Source organism: Vicia villosa, linkage group LG6 (assembly GCF_029867415.1).
Source record: "Vicia villosa cultivar HV-30 ecotype Madison, WI linkage group LG6, Vvil1.0, whole genome shotgun sequence".
Taxonomy (NCBI): Eukaryota; Viridiplantae; Streptophyta; class Magnoliopsida; order Fabales; family Fabaceae; genus Vicia; species Vicia villosa.
Genome location: NC_081185.1, coordinates 124,928,270 through 124,953,223, shown reverse-complemented (window position 1 = coordinate 124,953,223; position 24,954 = coordinate 124,928,270). Strand labels below are relative to the sequence as shown.

The 24,954-nt window shown below is 32.2% G+C and overlaps 2 protein-coding genes across 2 annotated transcripts in view; one reads left to right on the top strand and one right to left on the bottom strand.

Moving 5' to 3' along the window:
* LOC131609863 (uncharacterized) overlaps positions 1-24,954 on the bottom strand; it is a 77,592-nt gene that overhangs the window by 38,948 nt on the left and 13,690 nt on the right. The window lies entirely within an intron of this gene.
* Positions 5,994-7,040, top strand: LOC131609862 (uncharacterized). The gene has a single exon (XM_058881677.1). It carries the CDS (start codon positions 6,016-6,018, stop codon positions 6,814-6,816), a length of 801 nt encoding a protein of 266 aa, XP_058737660.1. The 5' UTR covers positions 5,994-6,015; the 3' UTR covers positions 6,817-7,040.

Genomic DNA, 24,954 nt, shown 5'->3' with positions numbered 1-24,954 from the left:
TGTTGTGAGAGATTCAATAACGAGTGAATTTCATAATAAAAATGGTTGAAACGAGTAGGATAGAGATATTCACTCACCTAGCTCACTTAGAGATAATGAGCTGCAACTATTGAGGATTTTAGGATTTATATACAGATGTATGATAGGGTATAAGTGAGGCTCAAAGATTTGTTCTCTTGTCCTTTTATGCATGTTTTGATGTTGTAGAAATACACCACAAGATCACTCTGACCTCGCCTGTCACGACACAACACATCATAACACATATTCACTTCTTTGATATTAATGGATCGTAGCCCAACTCAACCACTCATGATATATTTCCAATTCTATTTGCACTATTTTAAGATCTATTTTACTTGATACTAAACTTGACACCATAAACTATTATTCCTCTCTTGCTCGTGCTTAATCTCAAGGATAGTTAATTACTAAATCAATCTAAGTAACAATTTCACTCCTTGTAGGTACGATATTCTTATCTTTATCATTTGCTACAATCAAACATACATGTATGTGACACAAATAATCGAACATCTCCAATCTATAATTTGAGAATGACAAATAATTTGAATTTTTTTTAATTGTCAAGATGAATTATCATCTATCGGAAGACTCGTAATCTTTTATGAATTAAACAAATTTAAAAGTATGAGATCAAACATTTATATCAACAGAGCGAGTATGCTTTGATAGAGTTTCTAACTCTTCCTCTTTTATTAATTTTGTTGTATGATAATTTTGTTGTTTTTTAATTTTTCATTTCAATCAAAATATATGTACTTTTCTTCCTTTTCACCATGTCTTCCTTTTCTCCAAATTTCTCGGTCCAGGTAACGCTTTTCTAGCAGAGTTATATGGAGCCATTTTAGCTATTGAGATTGCTAAGCAGAAAAACTGGAATAACCTTTGGCTCGAAACTGATTCCACTCTAGTTGTTCTCGCTTTTTCCAAACCCCATATTGTTCCTTGGGCTCTCAGAAACAGATGGGAGAATGTTATCCACCATACTAGGTCTACTCATTTTTTGGTCACTCATATTTATCGGGAAGGGAATTATTGTGCGGATAGACTTGCTAACATAGGATTACATATACAAGATTTTACCTGGTGGGATGTTGTTCATAGGGAGATTCTCATGGAATTTGCTAAAAACTCCATCGGACTTCCTATTTATAGAGTTACTCATTAAGGGGTTTTGGTTTGGTCCCCCCTTTTCTTCGCTCTGTAACACCTCTTTTCTTTTTTAATATATATTGTGGTGGGCTTGACCCCCCTTTTTGAAAAAAAAAAAAAAAAAAAGTTATTCATTAATTTTTTTCCATTAACTCAACAACAAATTAAGCGCAAATCACTAGAAAGTAGAGAAGATGAAAATGAAAATCGTAAGGCTGTTGTGAGCAACCTTAAGGGCTAAGTTTTCTAAAATAAACAGCATACAATAATTGTTATATTCAATACTTAATCAAGCAAATTTCAAACTTCCTCACACTAATGCCTTGAAATCCGTTGCCATAGTAAAGTAAGTGGCGTAGAACATTTAAACAGTCCTATAAGTGGACCAATATGAAATGATTTCGACAACACTATGCAATCAAGATTCCAATTTCAACCAAAAAACAATTGAGTATAGCCCAAATGCAATGTTAGTGGTATCACCTTGGCCACTGTGGATGGTTATTTTTGTCATTTACTTCAACAATATATAAAGTTAATGTATTGAGTAGTTGCTATTCCATTCACATCTGGTGGGTTGGGTTGGTTTTTCTGTGTCTCATTTCAGTCCCTCAAAAGCTTCAAAGGTCCCCAAAATCATGGTCAATTTATTGAAAGAGCCATATGAAAACGTCTAAACTACAAAAGCAAAAAAAATTATGTTTTAAAAATACAAGTTTAAAGAATTTTAGCATATAAATTATAACCACTAATAAAATGTATTTAGAATCTCATATGCTGGGTGAAAATATTATTCGGAAAATGAAAAAAAAAAATTAGAAGGTAGAAACATTAGTGTCTAAGTTTGACACACGTGATTCTTATGTTGGGTAAAAATGAATTTTTATCTCAGTTGAAAAGACGAGGTAATGAAGGTTTTACGGAAATTGCGTCACTTTTTTACTTTGGACAATAAGTTGCGGAGAAAAATAGGAAAATAAATAATTTTGTTTTTCGGTCGGATGTGCTAACCGAAGAGAAAAGTGACACTGATCATGGATTCGATTTCTAGTAACAACATTTATGTTTTTTCAAAATGGAAAGCGCGCATCTTATATGCTCGGTTGAGCTTAGAACCAAGGTTAAAAATCCAACTTTACATCTCGGTTACACGAGGTTATAAGTGTTAGGGAAAGGGTTTTTACCCTAGTTTGGACTATAATTGAGGGAAAATCCCTTGTTTTTTAAACATTAGAAAAACAAAATTAAATAGAAACATTAGTCTATGAGGGTTTGGTAGGCGCTACTACAAAAATGGTTTTTATTACTTCGGATGAAGAAAGACTCTTAACTCGGTTAGGAGGGCGGGGTAATGAAGGGTGTTATGGAAAGTGTGTCATTTTCACTACTACGTAAAAGACTCTTTCACCAAGGTTGAAAAAAGGATACCATCACGGTTAATCAACTGTGGTAACGTAGGTAGAAAGTATGACGCTTTCCACCATGAGCGTATGACCGTAATGATAAACAAGGTAGCAGTCTACCTATTACAACAGTTATGTTAAACAATCGTTGTGAATATAAAAAAGTCATGGGTTCGTTTCTCGGTCATAGTATGATATATAATATTTGACGCACCACCTATCAACTATGGTTATCTTAATCCATCGTGGTGAAATACTTTGTTTTTTTTAAATTGTTTTTTATTATTCCATATATGCCCTTTTTTTAGTACCTGTATTTTATATGAAATTTTTTACCACAACAGAATCAACAAATACACACATCTTTGTAACCAAAATATGGTTATACTACCAACATGTTAAACCAACCTACATAATATTTACATCAAACCCAAAAATATTGCAAACATATAAAGCACATTGAAGCAAAATGCCCAATGTGTTCGAACGTCTTTAAAGTCTTCTTGTGAGAATTATGGTGTAGTGTAGTTAAATATCTATATACAAAATGAAGGAAATTGAAGATCGCATGATTTGAAATAATAGAAAACTTGAACATTAATATGTTATTGTAAATATATATCTGATCATAAGAATCAATAATGTCGGTAGAGACAATGTTTAACATGTGTTTCATGACAACAAACACTACAACATTTTTGGCCTACAGCCACGCTAAATTTTTCCACAACTCAAAAACTGTGGCCACATACAAGCTTTGGCCAGAGTTTTCAAATTGTAGACATATGTTTTGAAACATTGAATTCAGAGTGTGAAACTGTGGTTTTTTCTTCATTTTCCACGGTTAACAATCATTATCAAATGGGGTGCTACATCGAAACATCACACATATATTGCTCAAATTTTAATTATTCAAAGATACATAACACATATAAACCAGATGAACCGACATATAAGCAAGCATAGAATACAACTTAATTTCATTAACGCAGCGGAAATATATCAACATAACCAAAACCATTATCTCATGCAATTTAAAATAACATCTTCCCAACGTAGTCAGGAGGGTACTCAACAATTGCGAAATCCTCAAAATAAACAAATCATGACATAAAAACAAACAAGCGTTTATCCCTAGTGTTATGTATCAGAGCACGATCCAACTCTATCTACGCGATACTAGGCGACGCTCCATACCTCGACTACTCTGTATGTTACCCACGTAGAGGTAACATTCAAACAGAAGGGGTGAGATATCACAACAATCTAATAAATCATGTGACTATGCAGTAGATATATCAGAAGTATAAATTAAATTCATACATCAGCAGTTTATATCGCCTTCATTAATCCTCATATACACACATACACAAACACGTTCAATCATTATGCAACAAACACCTTTGTGTTATGATACTGACTCGACTCCATGTATGTGGTACCATCAGAGCATAAGACCTCTCCAAAATGCCAATTAATGGGCAATAACAAGGCGTAAGCCCTCAACAATATGTCAATTCAGGCCAACAACAAAGCATAAGCCTTCACCAAATAAATGCGTGCAATTTCAACAATGCAACAACAGAATATTTATAATTCCCAGGGCATAAGCCCTTTACAATGTGCTAATCCGGCCAATAACGACATCATTATGAAATATCACTCAATATTATAATGCAACATTTATTCATCATTCAAACATATCAATCAACAAAATCAAGCATCGGTTACTCGTTACGACACTCTTAAATATTAGTTTATAACGAACACCGAACCACACTTATTTAGAATTATTCTCAAAAGGCCCTTTACTCAATTTCATTAGTTAGAAAATATTTTAAGCTTCGCCACGTTCGAAATGGCGCGTCAAACAGACTTACGGATCAAAAGTTATGAATTTTAGAAAAATTAATTTTTTTGAAACTTGTCAGGTGTAACCGGTTATAGCAAAGCTGTTACCCAGTTACGAGTTACCGTCACTGCATTCGCTATTATTCAGACTCGCCCGTAACCGGTTACAGCAGGGCTGTTACCCGGTTACAACACCAAAAAATGTCCAAATTATTTATTTTACCACGCTGTAATCGGTTACAACAGGGCTGTTACCCGGTTACAGCGTACCCATAATAAAAAATATCAATTCTGATAGCATTTTACTCTATATTTCATTCATCCACTTTCACACTAGTTCGACATATCTCTTAATTCTTCATTTTACAAGTCTAATGACAATATTCCAAGGCCATCCAATTGCACATAACACACACCAATTAACACAATAGCATTATAACAATTAATCAATTTCAACTTTCATTAGCTAATCTCTTATGAACACTTTCTCTTAAAAACCTAACCTATGATTATCCCTACATACTCACTACTATACCACATATTAGAAGGTTGGAACCCCACTCTTACACCAATATCCTACACCTACACTGTATTGTATTCCACTGTTCACCACCAATACGGTGAGTAGTGAAATATTATAATAATAAAATATTTTTTAAAAAATGTATTTAATTTCTTTTTACGTTTTTTTTTTAGATTAAGGGAATAGGGATACAAAATTATATGATTAACCAAGTTCATAACTTTATTAATCATGATTTTAAATTTCATTAACTAACTTCATAATTGCTAAAAATCTGGGTGTTTATTATCCCACTTTATAACTTTATTAAGTAACATTTTATATTTTACTAACCAACATTTTTTTACTGCTAAAAATCATTTTTAATATCTGAACATTTATTAACCAACTTCATCAACTCATTAACCAACGTTTTACATTTCATTAACCAACTTTATTTTACTAGTAAATTATTTTTAATATATGAGCGTTTATTAATCAACTTCATCATTTCATTAACAAATTTTTTACATTCCATGAATCAACTTTGTTTTATCATTAAAAGTCACTATTCACGTACTGTTTTACTAGCACTGTTTACAATTGTTTTAGTATAAATATTGGTATACAATTGTAATGTAAGAATAGCATTGTAATAAATAAAAAAATAAAGCTGACATGAACTAAAGACGACAAATAATATTTTGCTACCAATAACAACACACCAATGCTCACCAAGAGCCAATGAGGATCATTTCATCCCACTTAACCGTATTTTTGGAAGAGAAATCAAATCTAAATATCATTTGTTAAAAGGTAAAGAGTTTTCCACACTCAAAACCCAATCCCACTAAAATCTATAAACTTCGTATACCACTTAAACAACCATTACTTAAAGACGGTACCCTATCATGTCAAGCCAAGTGTCCCTCTACTTTAACTTTATTTCTCTTAGCTTTTTGTTTTCTTAACTCCCACTCTTCCTTTTTTGAACTTGTTTCTATCACACAAAACACAACATCTATTAAATTACCTACTACTTTCTCTCCTATATAAACCCTTGTCCACACCTTAAACTCTTTCATGCCAAAGTACAAAGTTTGTACAATAACATTCATACTCTCTATCTATCTATCACCTCTCTCTCAAAACCTAAACATTCCCAAAATTCTTTTTTCAATTTATTTCCCTATACATATATACCTTTTCACTTTCACAAGCTATTTTGCAAAGTCTCTAGAGTCATCATCAATTATCACCACAACGACCAACATGAAGAACAAAACAGCAAAGTTGTTGAAGCAAATCATAGCGGGTTTAACCTCAATGACAAAGTCAAAAACTATGGCTTTAAAATCCAAAGTAAATGCCATCAAAGCTCGTTTGATTATATTCTCACTCATGAAGAACAAAAAGTTCCTCATGAGTTCAATTTCAGATAAATTCCATTCCATTTGGGGAAGCCATTCTCATCATCATTCCAAGGAAGATTGTCTAATTGAAGAAGGTGTCAATTGTGAAGATCATCATAGAGCCATGGTTATTTTTAACAACAATGTTCGCACTTACGAAGCGTTGCAAAATCCAAGTGAAACACGAGTTGTCGATGAACAAGATCAAGAAGATTACTATGAGGATGGCGAGGATGATGATAAGTACCCTGATTTAACTCATACTCTTTTTGATTCTGAGGGTTTGGATTTTGGAGGATCAGTGATAGATAGGGTGAAGAATTGTAAGGAAGAAGCAGGGAAGGAGTTTAAGCTTGAAGATGATATTGATGAAGTTGCTGATCTTTTTATCAGAAGGTTTAGAAGAAATATAATCTTGCAAAAACAAGATTCATTGAAGAGAAAGAGAGAAATTGCGCAAAATGGTACTTGAATTTTGATTTCGTTTTTATTCAACAGGATCAAAACTTGTTGGAATGCATAAAAGCTAGTTCAATACATGCAATTGTCTGTCAGATCCAATCCAAATAAGAGTTTTAGATGGCTCAATAGTGTTGAAAAGTCTTTTAGAATTAGCATTCCTTGCGATATTGTGCAAGCAAAACAAGGTCTCAAATGTACATTCAAATGACTTAATATATGGATATGCTTACAATATCAACGTAGCTGTCATCAAGGGCCGGATTGGTATAAAATTAAACCTAATACTAATCTCGCTAACCAAAATAGTTGAATTAAGGGTGAGTATCGGTTAGTTGAATAACGAATCAAACGAACTGAACGCTAACCAAAATGTTAGTTGAATTAAGGGTGAGTATCGGTTAGTTGAATGACGAATCAAACGAACCAAAGACAGTTGAATACGATTTATTCAGATCTTTCTCAAATCTAAAGAGTCTCACAAGAGTGGTGGGTGTAGGAATGTCAACGGGGTAGGGAATGTTTGGAGGATGCTTCCCCGCTCCCTACCCCACCCCTTCAATTTGGTCTCCATCCTCAATCCCCATCACGGGGGATATTTTCCCATCCTCATCCCCACAAATCCCTACGGAGATTCACAAATATCGAATCTTACGAAAAATTTATATACTTTTTAATCAAAACAATGACACTAATATTTCGTTATCACCATATATTTGAAGAGTAATTATCATAAGCACAATGAACAAATAGAGTGGTCGTTGTGGTGATGATGAAGAGAACGAAGAAGATTATGAATGGAGGAGACAAAGATAATTGAGAAAAGAAAATGAGGAGACGTGTGTGTACATTTTAAGAAATTTAAAATTTTAAGTAATTCAAAAGATTCAAATTCAATGGAAATCTAATATTTTTAAATTTTTTTATTTAGATGAATATTAAAATAATTCATTTGTTAAATTTTGGGAGTCATTTTCAAAAAATTTAAAACATGTGTCAAATTTAAAATATGAAAAATATAAATCAATTTGCAAATTTTGAAAAATTGAAGGGATCAATTTGTAAATTTTGTAAATTATAGTGGACTTATTTGCAATATTTTTAAAATTTTAGGGGATGAATTTGAAATTTTCATAAAATATGAGGATCATCTAACAAAATTTAAAAAATTAAAAATTAAGAATTTAACATTTGCATTTTATAAGGTAATGGAGCAATTTCAAATTTTTTATTTTTTTTTGCCGGTTGAAATTCTTTAAATTTAACTTGAATAAAATATATCATATATTTACATCATTTTAACAATTTTTCATTTTTCTTATCTAAACAATACATTTTGATCAAATCATTTTAAATTTCTTCAAAAGATTTTTTTTCCCTTTAAAATACTTCATCCAAACACACTATGATACTTCTAATTAAGAAATTCATTGTTGAGAAACATAATTCTACAGCGGGTACAATTGTTTTTTTTAAACTATTTCATTTTAAATTTTGTCTACTTACTAATAGGTGGACATAGTTGAGAGTGTGTGCTAAAAATATAATTGCGTCCCGTAAAAAAATGAGGGTAGAGGGGATCCGCGTGCACTGCATATTTTAAACCTAAAATATATAAAAAAAATTAAATATTAGTGTCCACAAAAATTCACAAAAAATTGAATAAGGCAGACACACACATTAGAAAATGCAGGTCTATATCTTTAGCTTGCCCCATATATTATTAAAGTGCAAACATATATATATATATATATATATATATATATATATATATATATATATATATATATATATATATATATATATATATATATATATATATATATATATACACTACAAGAAATGTTGTGCCCAGCGACATATATTAGCGACGTGGAACACACGTGGCTAAATATTGCCTTTTGCGACGTGACATTCACATCGCTACATATTTTTAAATTTTAAATAACATTATTGACATAAAGTAGTGAGGTGTCAGACATTGGGGTTTGTAAAAAAACTTGCGACGTGAGTTAAACGTCACTATATTAAGTTTTTAAATTAAAATAGATAAAGTTATAACATTCACGTAGGGGGGAAATTCAAATTTTTTTTAAAATTGGTTGTGACGTTACATACACGTCGCTACTTTTATAGAAAAATTACAACGTTACTTTGACCTGACATGGTTTCAGCTTTGCAGACAGGAACATTAAATAATGTAACCGTTGTCATGTTGCGACGTGAGACACACGTGGCAAGGTTGCGACGTGATTCTCACGTCGCTGCTAAGCTTATTAAATCACGCATTTTGCTTCTTCCCCTTCCATTACTCATTACACTATGCCAAACAACACATTAGACAGCGCTTTTTTTAGCTTTAGACAGCGCTTTAAAGCGCTGTCCAGCGCTGCTGTAGGTAAAGACAGCGCTTCGTTTCACCTTAAAAGCGCTGCTAAAGGCCCCTTTTATGCAGCCTTTTGACTTTAAAAGCGCTGCTTTATGTCCACTTTATACAGCGCTTTTGCATTAGACAGCGCTTTTGTCAGTACCCCTTTAGCAGCGCTTTTGCATTAGACAAACCTTCCACCAAAATCCCTAAATTTTCCATTCTCATTTCAATCCCTATTAAGGTATAATTAGGTATTTTTTATAATATTGTTTTATGTTCATACTGTTTTTTTGTTATTAATGGTTTAATTTTTTTTTTGTATAAGAAGGAGAAGAAGAAGCTGGTGAAGGAGGAGAAGAAATTGAAGGAGAAGAAGAAGGTGAAGGAGTAGATTGAAGAAGAGGTAAGTCTTTTTATCTGTTTTCAGTTTTTTTTTTTGATATATGTTGTTGAAATTATGTTTAGAATATGTTGTTGTTAAAATTATGTTGTTGTTGAAATTTAATTAGGTTATTAAAAATGTTTAGAATAATGTATAAATTAAGAATTTTTAGAAATATGTTTAGAAAACTATTATATATATATATATATATATATATATATATATATATATATATATATATATATATATATATATATATATATATATATATATATATATATATATATATATATATATATATATATATATATATATATATATATATATATATGTTATGTATTTTTAAAAATTAATAGAAATACTATTATATATGTATTTTAGAATTTTAAAAATTATTAGAAAAAGAATATATGTTATGTTATTGTTATTATATTAAAAATACATATTTTTAAAAATTAAAATATATATTAAAAGTAGAATATATATTATATATGTATTTTTAAAATGAAATAAAATAAAATATGATTATATGTTATATTTTTAAAATTGAAATATATGTTATTGTTATTAATTAGGTTATTTTTTTAAATTAATTATTATAAAACGAAAAATGTTTAGGATATGTTGTTGTTTAAATTATGTTGTTGTTGAAATTTAATTAGGTTATTAAAAAATGTTTGGAAAAATGTTTAGAATAATGTATAAATTAAAAATGTTTAGCAAAAATGTTTAGAAAAATATATATTAAAAGTAGAATATATATTATATATGTATTTTTAAAATAAAATAAAATATAATATGATTATATGTTATATTTCTAAAATTGAAATATATGTTATTGTTATTAATTAGGTTATTTTTTTAAATTAATTATTATAAAACGAAAAATGTTTAGAATATGTTGTTGTTGAAATTTAATTAGGTTATTAAAAAATGTTTGGAAAAATGTTTAGAATAATGTATAAATTAAAAATGTTTAGCAAAAATGTTTAGAAAAATATATATTAAAAGTAGAATATATATTATATATGTATTTTTAAAATAAAATAAAATATAATATGATTATATGTTATATTTCTAAAATTGAAATATATGTTATTGTTATTAAATTGAAAATACATTTTTTTAAATTAAAATATATATTAAAAGTACAATATATATTATATATGTATATTTAAAATAAAAATATATATATTAATAGTAGTATTTTTATTAAATAATATTTTTAATATGTGTAGTTAAAAAAATAATAACTTTATGGTTAACAAATGTTTAATATAACACGTGTATTGTTATTAAATAATATTTTTAAATAATATTGTTAAAAATATTAGTAGTATTGTTATTAAATAATATTTTTAAGAATAGTAAATATTAACTAGTATATGTCTAAGAATAATATGAAGTATTAGTAAATATTTAATAGTAGTATTTTTATTAAATAACTCAAAATGACAATGATTGTATAAATGTGCAGTATGGAATATTATCGGTATTATCGTAGTTGGATGTACGATAGAACATTTCCAGGAAGAATGGGACTTAAACCCAATTTTATAGTAGGAGTTGAAGGGTTTATCAGTTGGACGTTTGCTCAGGAAATATGTCTAAGCGAAGGAGGAGTTAGGTGTCCCTGTCTTAAATGTGAATGTAGACCAATAATTAGTGACCCACAGGAAATAACAGCTCATTTGCATAGAAGGGGTTTCATTGCAAATTATTGGGTTTGGACGTTTAACGGTGAAGAACTGCCTAGTAACGTACCAGAGACTAGCAACTCTCATGCTTCAAGTAGTCGGCCGCCTGTGGAATATGAGGAAAACTTTAATCTGATTGGTGACATGGTTGAGGATGCTTTTGGTGTGAACGTGACCTATGATGAGCCTGAAGATTTTGGTGGGGAAGAGTTGCCGAATGAGGAAGCGCAGAAATTTTATCAGTTGTTGAATGAGATGAATACGCCGTTGTTTGATGGATCGTCTGAGTCAAAGTTATCAATTTGTGTGAGATTGTTGGCCGCCAAGGCAAATTGGAATGTTCCTGATCAGTGTTTGGAATTCTTCGTAAAGATGATGTTGGACTCAACTGCAATGAAAGACAACTTGCCTACAACATTTTATGAAGCAAAGAAGTTGGTGTCGAAGTTGGGCTTAAGAGTAAGAAAGATTGATTGTTGCATTAATGGTTGTATGTTGTTCTACGACAATGAGTTTGGTACTCAAGATGGGTTGTTGGAGGAATGTAAGTTTTGTAAGAGTCCAAGATATAAAGTTCCCAGTAGAGCCGTTAACACTAATCAAGACCGTGTAGCAGTAAAGTCCATGTTTTATCTTCCGATAATACCAAGGTTAAAAAGAATGTTTGCTTCAATGCACAGTGCAAGTCAAATGACATGGCATCACACAAATAACACAAGTCGAAGCACTATGCGACATCCATCTGATGGCGAGGCATGGAAGCATTTTGATCGAATGCATCCTGATTTTGCCGCAGAACCTAGAAATGTCAGGCTTGGTTTATGCTCTGATGGATTTACTCCATATGTCCAAGGGTCGGGAACCGCATATTCTTGTTGGCCAGTTATTGTAACCCCTTACAACCTCCCTCCTGAGATGTGCATGACAAAACCATACATGTTTTTGACGTGCGTCATTCCAGGACCTTCGAGTCCAAAAGCAGGAATTGATGTGTATTTACAACCTTTAATTGATGATTTAAAGGGCCTAATGGTTGCTTTTTTGGGGCTGGAAATTTGGCGTCCAGCTATAGATCTGGTGACCGTAATCTGTTCCAAAGAGTTCAGGATGGAGAGGGTGGATCGCGTCAACCAAATCTGACACAGGAACAAACTGAATTAATAAGGCAAATGGCGAGACGCGAAAGTGAGGCCCAGTTGGAGATGATGCGGAAGAGGCAGGCTGATATGGAGGAGCAGCATGCGCGGCAGATAGAGGGCATTATGAAGAAACAAGCTGAGATGGAGGAGCAGATGAGACGGTTTATGCAAGGAGGTGGGAATTACAGTAATGTTCCTCCTCAAGATCAGCCGGAGGATGACGGAGTGGCTGATGATTTTAATCCGGATAATTATTTTCCGGATGATGATGCTTCTTAAAAACATTTTGTATTTTATTTGTTTTTAATTTATTTTTATGTAACTTATTATACATTTTAATTCATTAAAATATTAGTTTTAAATGTTTAGTTTTATTTAATTAAATTTATTACATAATGTTTATTATATGAATTTATTTTATACAAATTTATTATATAAATTAAATTTTATAGATTTTATTATATATATTTTATTATATAAATTTTATTTTATAGATTTTATTTTATAAATTTTATTATATATAAATTTTATTATATATATATTTTATTATATATTTATTATTTATATAATATATTTTAATTCATTAAAATATTAAAATATATTTTATTGTAGCGTGAATAAATTTTTTTAAAAAAAAGGCATTTAATGTAGCGATGTGGTAAACACGTCGCTAAATTGGTCAACAACACATTTCCCCACACCTGCCACACCTGCTGTGTGTGCAGGGAGCTGTCTCCTATGTCATCTTGTTGCGACGTGGGATTCACGTCGCTACCTTCTGACGTGATCTCCACGTCGCTACAATGTTGTCACGCTTGCTCCTGCGACATAGATGCTCACGTCGCTACTTTTTAGTTGCCACGTGATTTTGAAGGTTGCGACGTGTAATCCACGTCGCTGCAGAGAACATTTTTTGTAGTGATATATGTTTGTCACCCTAAATAGAACTCCACAATGTCTAACATATTTAAAATGCTAAAGCCTATTGGGATTTATCCTTCTAATTTAAAATAGGTTATGATATAACAAAACTATGGTCACGTGTAATTGGGTTGCAGTTTCTTTTATTTGAGCTTAGACACTTGTTTTTTTTTTTTTAAATTATTGTCGCATGTGATTGATACACACCATAAGTTTAAAATTATATAATATATAACAAAAAGATTGATACACACCATAACTTAACACTCCATATGATCCAAAAACACATTTTTAGGAGGCAATATTTTGTTGGCAGTAATTTGGACGTTCAAGAAGATGTGGGATGTTCTAGTGAAACTTAAAAAAAAATTTAAATGAACAAGCTGATTTCGACGGAAATTAGATGAGTTCGACTAAGACCTGGAGAAGGGATTGTTATATTGGCGAGGTTGTGTTGTTACACTAGGACTTAGAAAGTTTTTGAAGTGATCTGGACTTGGAGTTCGACAAAGATAAATTCGAAATAAGGCATGATAACTGTATCTTGGCCTCACCTTTTCTTTAGAAAGACGCATGGAGACTTATGAAAAGTGAAGCGCATGCAGACGAGAACGTGTCATCCTCTGGAGAAGAGACTGTTTGTTACTGTTACTGTTGAAGTAGTATAAATAAGGGTCTTATCAATTAATTTACTGTTACTGTTACCGTTGAAGTACTAGTAATAATAATAGTAATAATAATAATAATAATAATAATAATAATAATAAATAACAATAATAATAATAAATAATAATAAATAATAATAATAATAATAACAATAATAATAATAATAAATAATAATAATAATAGTAATAATAATAATAGTAATAATAATAATAATAATAATAATAATAATAGTAATAATAACAATAGTAATAATAATAATATTATTATTAATAATAATAGTAACAATAGTAATAATAATAGTAACAATAATAGTAACATAACAATAGTAATAGTAATTATAGTAACAATAGTAAAAATAATAATATAGTAACAATAATAATAATAGTAGTAATAATAATAATAACAACAATAATAGTAATAATAATAGTAATAATAGTAACGATATTAATAACGATATTAATAATAATAATAATAATAATAATAATAATATAATAATAATAATAATAATAATAATAATAATAATAATAATAATAATAATAATAATAATAATAATAATAATAATAATAATAATAATAATAATAATATTGAAGCCCATATATTAGCCCAAAAGGTGATTACTACTAGAAACAATTTTTGGTGCAAAATGCAAACAAAAACAAATTGCAATATTGACAAAAATTGCAAATTTCTATGTAAAAAACAACACACATAAACGAAACGACCATTTAAATTTTTTTGAATATGATATAAAAAATATTTAGATCTGTGTCTAAATTTGAAATAAACTATTAATTTTAAAATAAATATAAATTATATAAATTCAATTGTATCAAAATACAAAGAAAAAAAAAGGACCCGTGAGAGAAAAAAGAATATTTAATATTTAAAAATATGACTTTTATATTTCAAAATTAAGATACTTTTTTATTAAAATAAAATACGTATTGTGCTAATAGTGATATGTGAAATAGAAAGTTTATTTGATACAATACAAAATATATTTATATACAGGTATAAATTTGAAATGAGCTACTTAATTATAAAATGAAAAATAATTATATAAACTCAATTTTATTAAATAATCATGTTAAAATAAAAAATTTACTCGTAAGATGAATAAAAAAAATAAAGTTTGATATTTTTAAATAAGATTTTTGTCTTTCAAATCAAGACAAATTGTTGATTAAAATAAAATAGATATTATGCTGATAAAAACTCATGAGGCAATAAATTATTTGATACGATATAAAGTATGTTTAGATACATATGTAAAATTTAAAATAATTTACTTAATTGTAAAATAAAAAATAATTATATAAATTTAATTGTATTAAATAATTATACAAAAAAAGAACAGTGAGATGGAGAAAAAAATTAATGTTTAAAAATAAAGATTTTGTCTGTCAAATTAAGGCAATGTTTCATTAAAACCACTTAATTAAAATCAAATAGATATTGTGCTGATATTTATTTGTTAGATAAAATAAATTATTAATTTTTTTAACATTAAAAAATAGACTACTAATATTTTTAGTGAAAATAAATAAATAGAGAGAAAAAAAATTAAAAATCAAATAATTTGAGACTCGAGTGGTAAACGAGTTTCTGCTAAAGAATAAAGCTCTGAATTACTAGAGTTCATTTCCCTAGACACAATGTTTGACCAATGTCATTTAGGAAAGTTTTTAAAAGTTATACATCTAATTTTTTAATGGATTAATAGTCCCAAAAAACATGAATTTTTTAAATTACAAATATAGTCAAAAACAAAAACATGATTTTTTTTAATCTTTCATAACATGTAATTCATCAAATTAGTTTATATGGCATAGTAGTCTAGCACCATATAATTGTTTTTGTTTTTTAATAAATTAATTACAAATATAGTCAAAAACAGAAACATTATTTTTTTAATGGATTAATATTCCCAAAAAAACATGATTTTTTTAAATTACAAATATAGTAAAAAACAGAAACATGATTTTTTTTAATCCTTCATAATGTAATTTATCAAATTAGTTTATATGGCGTAGGAGTCTAGTACCATATAATCGTTTTTGTTTTTTGATAAATGTTAATTTTATTTATTTGATCATTGTTTGTCAGACCAATTATCGGGGGTTTGACTCATTTAACAACAGAGTTTATCTCAAATTGGAATATATTGGTGGTGATAAAGTCAAAAATAATTAACCTTTTTGTTTTAAGTCCTACAAGGCTACAACAAAAAACTAACGAATAAATTATTAATGTGGCCAAATAGAATTAACTAAAACGATTGAGTTAGAATTTGCAAACGCCCAAATTGATTATTAACTCTTAATTATATAGATAAATTATTCTGTGCAGAGACTTTCAACAGCATGTATAATTTATTAGAGAAATGTTATTCTTATACTTATTTGTACATTTACACCGTATTGTATACCATAGTTATATACTTATGATTTTTTTAATAATTTTTTTGGCACTGTGTTATGCGTGCAGCACTAAAACAAGTATATTTATACGGTGTAAAATGCAATTGGTGTAGGAAAACATTGTCAACATAGCATAGCTCAATTTATTATTATGTATACAATCAATAATTATATATTGTTTGAGAAGCACAAAAAAATATCTTAGTTACATGCACATGTTCTTTTAAATTATAGCAATTGATCAATCTTTACAGCCTAGACTGCATAATTTCTCACCTTAAAAAGCAAAATTGTAAAGCTAGTCCGTGCAGCTAAGTGCACCTCTTTTGGTTTCGATTGGAACAAAGGTACCAACTACAAATACATGCATATATCGCTTATATATTACTTTAGTGCAAATAATATTATAATCAACTAGGCAACTAAAACCAAAGCCAAAGCTCTTATCGATCTCGACTTCAACCTAAAGTTCCAATATTTAAAAAATCTTTGTACAAAAAAAAAACATAAGCCGTTTGAGAAGGTGCAAAGAAAGGCCCACAAAGCAGATTGGAAAAAGTTCTGACATGTACATATCCATGCACCTTTGGTTGGTTTGATTTTGTGTTGCTTAATTTAATTTGGTAGCAGGGTGGTAAAAGGATTCTAATATCTTGAGATGATAAAAAAATACGTTTGATTGATAGGATAAAAGATCACATTATGTTATTATGATAAAGATGAGGGAAGAAACTCAGGATATTATGTTTATGTAGGGGTGGCACAGAACCGTCTCAAGTTTTTGGAGGCCTTGTGTAGATTAACTATAGTTTACTTATGGAAAAATAAATAGAGGCCCTATTTAATCACGATTTAACTTGAAAAATAATTTATGAAGCCTTATTTATCTATAGTTTAATCTTGAAAAATTTGAGGCCCTGTGCGGTAGCCCGTCTTGCACGCCCTTAAAGACGACCCTGGGGTGGCAAAACGGGTCCGTCCCGCGGGGAAAGCCCGTTTTACCAGCACTTTTTTGCGGGGCGGGGCAAGGTTTTAGGCCCGCTCTCTTTAATGTGTCCGCCCCACTCCGCCCCGTTTTTTTGTGGGCTTTTGCGGGCATTTGTTTTTTATAGAATTTTACTACTTTTAGGCCTAAAAAGCCGAATGCCCGTGGGCTTTCCCAGCCCCGCCCTCATTTTTTTGCGGGACGGGGCAAAGTTTTAGACCCGCACTCTTAAAAAAGTCAGCACCGTCCCGTCCCGTTTTTTTGCGGGCTTTTGCGGGGCGGGCCTAAACGGGGCGGGCATGCCAGTTTGCCACCCCTATGTTTATGTACATATGTATGCACGCTTTTAAGAAAATCTCACAAAGACTCACATTTCACTATGGTTAATCTTGTGATGAGAAACCTCACTTAACACACTACTTATGATTTATGGTATCTCAAAGGGTCTAATTGCATTTTGGTTGTGTACTCTAATTCCAATTTCAATAGTTATAAATTGGATTCTAAAAGTACTAGTGGTATGTGACATTTTCTTGAAAATACACTTGTCTATTGGCATAGTAAGAAACTGTGAATGATGCAACTGAAGAAGATAATTTCACGTGCACTAACACTAACTAACTATGTAGAGTTAGTTAGTTAGTTATTTTGTTTGTTAGTTAGTTAGCATAGTTAGTTACCTCTAGAGTTGTCAAAATGGGCTCAGCCCATTGGGCCGGCCCATAAGCCCTACAAGTTAGCGCGGGTCGGGCCGCAAAATACCTTAAAAAAAGACGACCCTGTCTTTTTGGGCCAGTCCACCGGGCCTATGTTTTTATGGGCTGGGTCGGGCCAAGCGGGCTTCGGGCTGGCCCATTAAAAAAAAGATTTTGGTAAATTTTAGAGAAAAAAGATTAAGATAGGATATGATTTTATAAATGTGTTTTCAAGTCATAAAGAAAAGTTAAAGAGGATCAAGATATATTTTCAAAATGATGTGATCAAGGAAATGGTTGTGAGATGTAGAAAAAATTTGATAAGTATTGGTGATAATATTAAGTTACTCTATACTTTTACATGGATGATTTTGTGGTATTCATATATATATTTGTGGATAAATATTTTAAACATCACTTATATACGTTTATGATGACTTTTTACTTATGTTGTATAGCATTTATCCATTACATCCTTTTTATAAAATTAAAATTATAATATTGAAATACGGGTCGGGCTGGCCCATCGGGCCGCACGGGCCTTTGAAAAAAAGGTCGGGCTCATTTTATATGGCCCATTTAGCAATTGGATTGGGCCGGGCCATTCCATTAAAACACGTTGGCCCACCGGGCCGAAGCGGGCTGGGCCGGGCCGGGCCGACCCATTTGACAGCTCTAGTTACCTCACACTAGCTAGCTATATAAGATTCATTGTAACTACCACTACTTTTTGAGATGAATAATATTGAACTTGCACTTTTCTTCTTCTTCCTCACATGCATCTTATGCTTTCTTCTCATTCATCAATGGCAATTGTGAAGTTTCACACTCATGAGATTGCATATTCACATGGTATCATAGGCCTGTGATCTGTTTCTTCCGCTGTTTTACGCAAGTTTCTTCATCTCCATCATCGTCTCCTTCACTTCTCTGTGATCGTCTTCTTTCTCGCTTCATTCTTTTCATCATGTCAACCTACATCGAGGGAAGCGTCCATGGGGAAACCACTGTTCGCAACCAACAGAAAGGGTATAAAACTGATACTCTCAACCCTTACTTCATGCACCCAAACGAGAATCATGTGCTGATTCTCGTTACACCTCTACTCTCAAGCAACAACTATCATTCTTGGTCCCGTTCAATGACTATGGCTCTCCGGTCCAAGAACAAACTTCACTTTATCAATGGCGTCTTGCCTCGCCCTGCAGATCTTGACTTCAATTCAATTGCTTGGGATAGGTGCAACACCATGATCATGTCATGGATCAAGAATTCTGTTGAACAGGAAATAGCTCAAAGCATCCTTTGGATGGACAATGCAGCTGACATGTGGAATGAATTGAAGGAACGATTTTAACAAGGTGATGTGTTTCGCATCTTTGATTTGCAAGAAGAAATTTGTACCCTTAAGCAAGGTGATTCTTCTATTTCCATTTACTACACTAAACTGAAAATTTTATGGCAAGAGTTAGACAATTTTCGTCCTATTCCTACTTGTAAATGTGATCCCTCTTGTTGTGCTCTCATCAAGATTCGCGCATATAGAGACAGTGATCAAGTTATTCGTTTTTTAAAGGGATTGAATGATCAATATGCTGCTATTAGATCTCAGATTATGTTGATGGATCCTTTACCAAACATATGCAAAGTTTATTCATTACTTGTTCAGCAAGAAAGACAAGTTTTTACTCCTCTTGATGAATCAAATATATTGACTGCTCCCAATACCAGTCGTGATTCTCAAACTAGAGGGAATTCCTACACTCGGGGAAGAGGTAATCTAAGAGGTGGTAGAAATGCTGGTGGCAGAGGTAGAGGAAATCGTGTCTGCACACATTGTGGCATGACAAATCACACCATTGACACTTGTTTCAAAAAGCACGGATACCTCCCAATTGGAAAATAGATGGTGCAGTTGGTGCAGTGAACAACTATACCATATCACAAGACAAGCCTGAGGTTCAGCAACGGGATGATTCTGAAGCTAATGTCCAAGCACCTCCTGGATTGGCTTTTACTCCTGAGCAGCACAAAGCCTTACTAGCCTTACTTCAAGATGCTTCACAAATACAATATCATAGCATTAACCAACTCACTTCTCATAACATTCCCAACTCAGGTATCATTTGTACATTCCCCATCAACTCAGGTAATCATATCAAGGCCGTTACCATCAAACTTCCTAATGGTAGCCTTGTTACAACAAATCTTGCAGGCACTGTTAAGTTCACTGAGTCCTTTTATCTCACCAATGTTTTATATATGCCTGAATTCTTCTTCAATCTCATTTCAGTCCCAAAATTAACTAAAAATCTCAACTGTCAACTCATGTTTACTAATGTTGCATGTGTCATACAGGATTTGTTCTCCAAGAAGATGATTGGCACAACTGAATTGCATGGTGGATTGTATTTGCTCAAGACTCCTACCATCTCATTTTTTCCCAATCCACCTAGCCATACTATCAATTCCTTAGTAAACAAGCCACATATTGATCCTTCTAATTGTAGCCTATGGCATCTTAGACTTGGGCATACTTCACATGCTAAACTTCTTGAACTCAATAAGATCTTTCCTTTTATCAAAATTGTCAAAATTGTTTAACCTTGTGATGTATGCTTCTATGCCAAACAAAAGAGACTACCATTCTCTCTTAGTGACCATGTGTCTGATTCAGTTTTTGATCTTCTTCATATAGATATATGGGGACCACTAGCCACCCCTTCTATGATGGGTTTTAGGTATTTTCTCACTGTTGTAGATGATAAGAGTAGATTCACATGGTTATTCTTAATGAAACAGAAATCTGAAGCTGCTACCATTGTTCAATCTTTTGTAGCTTTAGTTAAAACTCAATTCAACTGCCAAATAAAATGCATTAGAACTGATAATGGCCATGAGTTTAAACTTCCTCTTTTTTATCAAAAATGTAGTATCACCCATCAAACCTCTTGTGTAGGGACCCCTCGACAAAATGGAATTGTTGAGAGGAAACATCAACATATACTTGGTACTGCTAGAGCCCTCTTGTTTCAATCTCACTTACCACACATTTTTTGGGCACATGCAGTTAGCTATTCAGTCCATATTATAAATAGATTTCCAACTATTTTCTTAGAACACAAGCCACCTTACCAAGTTCTGCACAACACTCTACCAGACATGTCATACCTTAAGGTTTTTGGCTTATTGTGCTTTGCCACAACCCTGAAAGCTAATAGAAAAAAGTTAGATTCTAGATCCAGGAAATGTATTTACTTGGGTTACAAAACTGGAGTGAAAGGACATCTTTTATTTGACCTTCACTGCAAAGAATTGTTTCTTTCTAGAGATGTCATATTCTTTGAAACTGTCTTTCCATACAAACTTAATCCTCAAACCAACACTCATGTTTCTTCTTCTGATTCTCAATCTTCCTCTACTCCATATCCTCCTTTTAATGACTTAGTTGACAATCAATTCATGACTGCAACCTGCCTTCCTCCTCAACCTACTTCTGATCCTTGTTCTCAATCTCCATCAACTAGTTCTACTTCATCTTCCCTTGAGACTCCCTTACCATCTCCTACTGTCAGTTCACCTCCACATACCACAATCACTCAACCTGACCAAAACCCTATTAGAAAATCAACCAGACATGTCCACCCACCTTCTTACCTTAAGGACTATCATTGCACACTCTTGGCAGATACATTCACTCTTCCAAATTCAGCTGGCTCATCTTCTTCTTCTCTTTGTAAGTACCCTATTGTTAATGTCATCAATTATGATTTTTTGTCTCCTATTCATAAGCATTTCATTTTGAATATTTCTTCTATCCATGAACCTCAATCCTATGAGAATGCTATTTGTGATGCAAATTGGAAAAAGGCTATTCAGGCTGAGTTGACTGCTCAGATTAAAACCAAGACATGGGATCTTGTACATCTGTCTCCACAGAAGAAAGCCATTGGTTGCAAATGGGTGTTTAAGGTGAAGTTACACGCCAATGGAACCATTGAAAGATATAAATCTCGTTTGGTTGCTAAGGACTTTACACAAACTGAAGGGCTTGATTACACAGACACTTTTAGCCCTGTAGTGAAGATGACCACCATTCGAGTTCTTCTTGCAATTGTAGTTGTGAATCATTGGCTGTTGTTCCAGCTTGATGTTAACACAGCCTTCCTTCATGGAGATCTCCATGAAGAGGTGTACATGAAGGCTCATCCAGGTCTGGAATTACCTCAACCTAATCTTGTTTGCAAGCTACAACGTTCCCTATACGGTTTGAAATAAGCCAGTCGTCAATGGAACACCAAGATGTCTGACACACTTACCAATTCTGGTTACTTACAGTCCAAGGCAGACTATTCTCTCTTCACTAAGAAATCTCCTCAAGGTTTCACTGTGATCTTAGTTTATGTTGATGATTTGGTCATAGGAGGTACTGATCCTGAGGAAATCACACGCACCAAATCCCTACTTGATGCCAAGTTTAGCATCAAAAACTTAGGGGAACTCAAATACTTTCTCGGGTTTGAAGTTGCTCGTAGCACACAAGGCATTTTCATTTGCCAAAGAAAATATGCTCTTGATCTCATTTCTTACGCTGGTCTTCTTGGTGCCAAACCTTGTGCCACACCCATGCAACCTCATCTACAGCTTCATCAAACTTTTGGAAATCCCATTGTTAGAATCCAAAATGTGAATATTTGTTGATAACTTTTGTGGTATTTTGATAACTTTTCTCACACTCTTTCCATTTAATTTTGGTATGATATAGTGTAAATAAATAACATTTAGTTTGGTAGTAAATCTCTTAATTATAAGCTTTTCTTTTGCTTTTTGTAGGTTTTATGCACTTTGGGAAGTATATGGAGGTATTGAGACATGTTGGAGCAAGTTTGGAGACCAAAGGAAGAATTTTGGTTCAGCAAGGGCCGCTTAGCGGCCACTAAGCGCGCTTTCCAGTGGCGAGGGAAGATTTTGTGCTCAGCAAGTTCCGCTAAGCGGCCTAATCCCGCTTAGCGGCCTCCAGCGTGGAACCAGATATTTTTTGAGGACCGCTTAGCGGCCGCCTTGGCGCTAAGCGGCGGTACTTTTTCAAGTGGCTACTTTTAGGCACTTGGAGATATTTTTGTGATCTTATCTTGTCACTTTTTCATTCCAACAACACACACACTCTAGGGCAAGAGAAGAAAGAAGAAAAACTCATCCATATTCAAGATTTCTCAAGCATATTTCTTCATCATCTTTGGATTTCTATGCTAGGAGGTCTTGTATTGTTGCTTGTTGTTGAAGCTTCCATGGATATGGAGGGCTAAGTTTCATCTTGTGTCAAGATTAGAGGTAGTTAGTTTGTAAATATGTACTTTCTTTGATCTATTATGTATGAACTTGGTTAATGATTAATACATGGTGAATATCTTGTTATTTATGTTTCATTTGTTGTTTTGGATCACTATTGAGAGATATGTTTCAAAGCTAGACCTAAAAGATATTCATCTATCAATAAACAAACTCTAGAGATAGATTTGTGAGTTGATATTCACAAGTATCAAGCTTTTAAGATTATCATGTTGATTGTCGGCATGAGAGATCATCTGACGGTGAATATGATAATAATCACGATATTGCTTTAGAGATAAACAGTATCGAGAGGATACGTGATTGTATTAATCATGAATAGGTTCATATATATAATCTTTGGAGTACATATGAAGCAAACTAATGAACACTAATCTTGACACAGTTTTACCAAATCGTTTTTAAACCCGAATTTATTGTCTTTAATTTCTTTTAATGCTATTTATCTTTCATGATACTAAAAACATCCAGAGCCTTAACTCAAAATACACTAAGCTGTAGAACGGCGATAATATCACATCAATCCCTGAGGAGACGATACTAAAAATACTTATCCTATACTTTCTAACACCCATTTATGAACCTTCTACTTATAGAAGGCTTCTTGGTCGATTTTCCTGACACTCGCCGTTCTACCTCTGGTATATGCTTCTTTCTTGGTGATTCTCTCATTAGCTAGAAGAGCAAGAAACAGGCGGTCATTTCCAGATCATCTTCTAAAGCTGAATATCGGGCATTAGCTCATGCAACATGTGAAGGCATATGGCTGACTTCTCTCCTTCGTGATTTTCATCTACCTTCCACATCACCCATAATCCTCTATTGTGACAACAAGTCAGCTATGCATATTACTACGAATCCTGTGTTCCATGAACGTACAAAGCATATTGAGATCGATTGTCACGTTGTACGTGAACGTGTTCTTGACGGAACCATACATTTGATGCCTGTCACCACACATGAACAAGTAGCTGACATTTTTACTAAATCCCTCCATCCAGGCCCTTTCAATCATTTCCGTTCCAAGCTTGGAATGTTTGACATTCATTCCAGCTTGAGGGGGGCTGGGAATGATGCAATTGAAGAAGATAATTCCACGTGCACTAACACTAACTAACTGTGTAGAGTTAGTTAGTTAGTTATTTTGTTTGTTAGTTAGTTAGCATAGTTAGTTACCTCATACTAGCTAGCTATATAAGATTCATTGTAACTACCACTACTTTTTGAGATGAATAATATAGAACTTGCACTTTTCTTCTTCTTCCTCACATGCATCTTATGCTTTCTTCTCATTCATCAATGTCAATTGTGAAGTTTCACACTCATGAGATTGCATGTTCACAGAAACAAACAAGTGGGACGTTACCCGCAATTTAAGCGTAATTATGGCGTGATCCCATGATATCAACAAAGAATGGCCCTGCTAATATCGATCCATGACCATGTTCGTTGTGCCATTTTGTGATGAAAATTTAAAGAAGATGTAGTGTTTCGAAATCATGCCACGATCATAAGGCATCTTGACA

Excerpts from the sequence above, each read along its gene's own strand:
- LOC131609862 (XM_058881677.1), top strand. The coding sequence starts at position 6,016 with ATGCCAAAGTACAAAGTTTGTACAATAACATTCATACTCTCTATCTAT.